Source organism: Manis javanica, chromosome 5, assembly GCF_040802235.1.
Source record: "Manis javanica isolate MJ-LG chromosome 5, MJ_LKY, whole genome shotgun sequence".
In the NCBI taxonomy this organism is placed as follows: domain Eukaryota; kingdom Metazoa; phylum Chordata; class Mammalia; order Pholidota; family Manidae; genus Manis; species Manis javanica.
In genome coordinates this window covers 11,099,063-11,105,062 of record NC_133160.1, presented here as the reverse complement: position 1 = coordinate 11,105,062, position 6,000 = coordinate 11,099,063, and the positions used below count along the sequence as shown (strand labels likewise).

Below are 6,000 nucleotides of genomic sequence, written 5' to 3'. Positions count from 1 at the left end.
AGTCTCCCGCTCCCCCTGGCCTTTCTTCTCCTCTTCCCTTCTTTCACCCCCAGCGCCACCTCTCCTCCCTTTCGCCACCCCTCATCTGTCCTTCACGTCTAACCCAAGTTCCTGGCCTCCAGACCGTCTACCCACCTTCCTTCCTCACCCGCCCCCCCCGCCTCCCGGCCGCCCCGCCTCCCGGCCGCCCCGCCTCCCGGCCGCCCCGCCTCCCGGGCGCCCCGCCTCCCGGCCGCCCCGCCTCCCGGCCGCCCCGCCTCCCGGCCGCCCCGCCTCCCGGCCGCCCCGCCTCCCGGCCGCCCCGCCGCCCCGCCGCCCCGCCGCCCCACGGCCTCAGCGTAGGCCCCGCCCTCTAAGGTCACGGGGTCGACGGACGCGCGGCAGCCGTAGCGGCCTCACCAGTCACGTGGTCACGTGACGCGCTCCACCATGGCGGCGCCGTGGGGCCGCGGCTTCGCTTCCTGACGGGGCGGCGCGGATCGACGCGGCCGGTGCCGGCCGGGGCGCGGCTCCTGCAGCCTCGCCCTCCCGTGGGGCTGACAGCCCCCGCCGGGCCGGGGCCATGCAGGAGAGTCAGACCAAGAGCATGTTCGTGTCCCGGGCCCTGGAGAAGATCCTAGCCGACAAGGAGGTGAAGCGGCCCCAGCACTCCCAGCTGCGCAGGGCCTGCCAGGTGGCGCTCGGTGGGTGAGCCGCCCGGGTCCGGCCCCGCGCCGGCCTCCTCACGCCATCCGTTACCCAACCCGACCTCAGCCTGGCTTCCAGGCCTCCCGTTTTCCCCGATTCCTAATCCACCCTCCGGGCCCTCATTATACGCCGGGGAAAACTGATTCCCTGGCAGCCCGGGACTGGCCCAAGGTCACCTAGCCAGTTGGTGACAGCCAGGGACTCCCAGCTCAGACTCTTGCCGACCTTTTTGCTGGTTCCTCCCCTCACTACCCTCAGAAACAGTAGCCCTTGCCCTAAGTTTTTTCTTTACCTGCGGTCTGCTGGTTTGAGGTGCCCCATCCGAGCAGAGCGGGTGGGAAGAGCTGCCGAACTGGTTTAGGGAAACCCCTGAGGCTTGCTTTGGAAGTGCCTTATTGCAGAATGTTGTTCCTTCGGTTGGGGAATCTCCCATAACTCCATCAAAGAAGGAATGTAGAGGGTTATCCTGCACCTCCTAGGATCTGTATAGTGGGAGAGACCTGCTGCTACCGTACATTCCGGTAAAACAGAGGGCCTGTGAGGGCAAACATACTTGCCTGTTTTATTCACTGCTTGATCGTCTGAACCTGTAACAGTGCCTGGGTCATGGTAAAATGCTGGTTGAATGGACCCGCAGATCATGGAGAGAGAAAATTTTTAATTCATAGCTGCTTAAAACCTTGTTAGTTGGTTCCAGCATCAACATCCTCAGTTTTAGTCATTCAGCAAATATTTATCAAATGCCCACTGTATACCAGGTATTTGCCCATATGGAGTTTGTATTCTAATAAGGGACCAGAATAAGTAAATACATTTAATGAAACATTTTTTGAGTACTAATAAATATTTTTGTAAAAATAAAAGAGCAAGATGTGACAAAGAGGGCCTGAGGAAAGTAGGGTGTCAAGAAAGTAATTCTTTCTGAGAAGGTGACATTTGAGCTGAGTACTGAAAGGCAGTAAGTATCCACCATATGGAATATGGGGGCAGATAGTTCTGGATCAATAGCTTTGACCAGAGCTGCCTGCAAGCTAACTCATAAACCCAATGCCTCTGGTTTGGAATTTGTAGAAAGACCTGTTTTCCCTAACAGATTGACAGAATAAATGGAATGTTTGATTCCTGGCGCAGAGTTTGAGGTTACCATCAACTTTCTCCCTTCATTTGGTGCAAAGTGCAGCACTGAGATGCTTCTCTCAGGTCCTAGGAGTGGGCTTGTGAACTTTGCACTTCTCATGAAAGAAAGTCCGTGGCTTTCACCAGATTCTCAGAAGGGTCTGAGCCTCCCTCAGAGGTCAAGAACCATTGATATAGAGGTTGTTGTTCATTCAATAATCTGAAAACAGCTAGTCCTTTGTAATCCAGGGTTAATTGGAGGAGTTTATTGAGATTTAGATTTGTAAAGCTTTTCTCTCCAGAAAACCAATGTTAATCGTCGTTGAGTATTGCCTTATCAGGAATGCAGGATAAGCACTTCAAAGCAATTTGTTAAGTTAGGCAAAAGCCCTATATAACTCCACTTTGAAATCTGCTTGGATTCCATCCTCTCAATATTAAGAGTATTGTTGCAGAAATTTCAAAATAGTTATTTGGCAGAAAAGTTTTAATTCCCCCTTCAGAAAACATAATATTTTTACCAAGGTGTTTATCACCTTGTTGAAACCTACTTATAAAGCTGTCATGTAGGTCATAAAGGGCTGTAACATTTGAGAACTTGTTAGATACTTTTGGATTATATCTTTGTTGAGATGTTCATATTTTTCCAGCCCAAATTGTGGAATGCAGATTCAGTGTTTTAGTAGTGAATTGTAAGAAATAGCCTATATAAGAAGTAATTTGACCATAGCAAATGGATGTCATGGCTTATATCATTCTCAAATGGGGTAATAGGAAGTATTACAAGGGAACCGAATTGGTAGTGTTTAGCTGGCCATCTTTTTTTAAGAGAGTAATTTTCTGTCATTGGTGTTAAATAGAAATTGCTGTTTTTACTTGTAAATAGTAGAGAACACAGAGCAAAGTGCCGGGTGATGTTTCACTGCATCTCAGAGCACTGTCTTGTGTCCAGTAAAAGTAGCTGAAATGAGCTTGCATATAAGAAGCACTGCAGTGTGGCTGGTATTCTAGACATTACCATGTGTAGATGATTGTTAATTTTGATAGGAGGAACTGTACATGATGGCTTAAAATTTAAATACTTGGGTAGAAATAGAGAGCATTTGCAGGAAACAGCTTCTGTGATATGATCCCACCAGTTGCAGTGTATTCGGGGGGAGGGGACCAGGGCTGCAGGGGCCGTTTAGAGGTTAGGAGTATGTTCTCTGGACTCAAGACTGCCTGGGTTCAAATCCCTTGCCTTCTACTTGCTGTCTGTGATGTTGCACAGATCTTATGCCTTCCTCATAGTGTTATTATAAAGATGAAATTAGTCGATGTGAAAGAACTTAGCATGTAGTAGGTGTTCTGTTAAAGCTTGCTATTACTTATTTTTGTTATTATTGTGAGCTGCAACAAACCACAGAAACTGTAAGCGCCCTAGCTTGCTGTTCCTACCCTGTATTGGCTCCTCCTTCAGGAATGACTTACTGCTCTATCTGATTTGTAGTTGCAATAAATAAGAATGTTATTACATGACTAAAGGGCTGTGTTTATTGGAGTGTTAACTTTCTAAACTCAGTGAAGACAGGGGTTGTTCCTTGTAAAAGCAGTAATGATCAGGGTGGAATAGGTTTGGAGTAATCCCAGGGATTTATATACACTGAATGCCAAATGCATATATGGGGACTGCCCAATTAGGGGATTGTGTCTTTCTAACCTTTATCTGGAGGTACCAGAAAGAGCCTGTAAGAATATTCATCACCCCAAGGACGTTATTGCTTTTTACCTTGTTAACAAACCTTTCGGACTTCTGTTGAGGCTCATAATTACATTCTTAAACCTACTTTTTCATAACTGTCTTGTTTAAGAGCCATTTTCTCCCATGAACTTCCTTTAAATTATATTTCTGCTCTGAAATGTATGGAATTTGGAGACTTGACAAGATAATCTGTGTGTTTTTAAATTGGGTATGGAAAAATTTGGCAATGGAAAACTTTAACTGAATTGTTCTAACAGTACTCTTTTCACATATATATATATGTATATGATACACTTTCTTATTTAACAATTTATACAAAGTAAGGGCTAAGTACCCGATAATTGTTAGCTGTCATCATTCTCAGTCATCAGGAAAATATAAAAAGAAGAGTAAACATACCTATATGTCTTTCATATGAAACTGAGTGACTTTAAAAAAAAAAACTTTATTTTTTAGAGGAATTTTAGGTTCACAGAAGGTACAGAGAAGTCCCATATATGCCCTGCCCCCACGGATGCACAGCCTCCCCTACTGGCAACATCCCCCACCAGAGTGGGACATTTATTAGAGTGATAAAACTACACTGACACATTATTATCATCCAGTTGAATGCCTTTTTAAGACCATGTTATGTAATAACAATGTGATATCTACCATGTACTAAGTATTTCTGTGTTCCAGGCACAGTGCCATGTGCTTTACATGCAGTTTAGTTCTTACTATTATTACCTTCTTTGAGACCCAGAGAAGTTGGCCAGCAAACTCAGGCAGTAAGCAATGAGGCAAGGGTGTGAACACTGGCAGTCTGGCTCCAGAGCCCAAGATCTTAACATTTACCATGCTGTAATTCTTCTCCACATCAAAGTTCTTATATCATACATAAAATATTCAGTGGAGTTTTTAAACGATCATTACACTGCAGTGAAATTTCGTTAAGTAAAGCATTCAGTAACCAAAGAGACCATTTTTTTTGTTAAAGTATCATTGATATACAATCTTACGTTGATTTCAAGTATATAACACAGTGGTTCAGCAGTTACCCATATGTTAAATTCTCACCCCCTCTAGTATGGTCACTGTCTGTCAAGTAGTAAGATGTTATAGAATCATTAACTGTATTCTCTGTGCTGTACTGCCATCTCAGTGACTAACTTTTTGTGGTTATGAATTGTGCCCCTTTATCCCCCTTCCCTCTCCCCAAACCCTCTTCTGTGGTAACCACTAGTTCCTTCTCAGTGTAAAGAGACCATATTTTATATAGTTGAATTTAAGATGTATTTGAAAGCCTCTAAAAAGGCTGCAGCTTTTTTTCCTGCAGCTTTTTACTACATAATGTCTTTGGTTTACTTTAATGTAGGAACTAATGGAAAGAAAGAAATGAGGGTAGAGAGCTGGTTTCCCATCAGTTTCACTTGAGTTAATAAGTTTTTCTGCTTTATGACATCTCTCTTCATCAGCACTAAAGTCTGTCTCATTAGTTCTGGACTTGGAACATGTAACTGTTGTGCATCTTTGGGTACAGCAGGCAAAGGAAAACCAAGGCTTAGAGAGCAGCTTGCCTATGTCTGGACAGCCAGGTGGGAAACATCTAGAACACATGCTCTGTACTCACATATAAATCATATTTATATTTGCTGCTCTGTTTAATATATGGGTTTGGTGACCTATGGGTCACTGGTGATTTTAGCTTGGACTGTGTTGGTGTCACAGTGCAGGTGAAAACTAGACTGAAGTGGGGTGAGGCAGGAGTGGGAGGTGAGGAAATACACAGCAGAGACAACTGTTGCCCAAAGTTTGGCTGTGATGGGAAGGAGAAGAGGGAAATGGGGATCATGGGAATTTTTTTTTCTTTTTTTAAAGATAGAAAAGACTTGGACTTGTTTAGATGTTATTGGGAAGGAGGCAGTTAAGGCAGTACATTCATAAATCTTAGTTGTATATTAATGTACAAAAACATTCAACAAACATTTACACTTCCATATAATGTGTGGTAGATTCCTTTTGCCTCCATATGATGTTCTAATTTGAAGTTCAGAATGACTATTCTCACCATTAGGAAGAACCTAAATGCGAAATTTGAAAAATAGCGAGTAAAGTGGGGCTTTCAGTTGAAATACAGAATAAAACCTTTAATTTTAGCAAATTCTGGTGTTTCAATTAGACATTTTGTTTACAAATACTATAGATTATGAAAATTTTGAGAAATAACAGGATTTGAGACCCTTCCAGATTATTTTGTTGAAAAACTTTATGACGATTTCCTCTGGAGGGCATTTGTCTAGAAGCAGTATCTAAAAATTGGGTTTTGATTATTGAAGAGCATTTATTTATTGGATTGGCAGAAAATTCATTAAGAGCTGAGTTGGAAACTTTGCTCATTGATTTGAGCCTCAGTTTCTGAGATGGTAAAAGTGGTGACACCTCTGTCCCAAGATTATTGTAAAGTTTACATGAAC

General features: G+C 43.7%; 1 protein-coding gene across 5 annotated transcripts in view; it reads left to right on the top strand.

The window, feature by feature from the left end:
* The first annotated feature begins 392 nt into the window (after nt 1-392).
* The window catches only part of ARFGEF2 (ARF guanine nucleotide exchange factor 2), an 87,524-nt gene continuing 81,916 nt past the window's right edge, over nt 393-6,000 (top strand). For all 5 annotated transcript variants that reach the window (XR_012131288.1, XR_012131287.1, XM_037006255.2 and 2 more), the window contains exon 1: nt 393-683. Coding sequence is in view for 3 of the 5 variants with exons in the window: in XM_037006255.2 (XP_036862150.1) it covers nt 563-683 (121 nt within the window). In the remaining 2 variants the exon portion in view is untranslated. The remainder of the gene's footprint in view (nt 684-6,000) is intronic.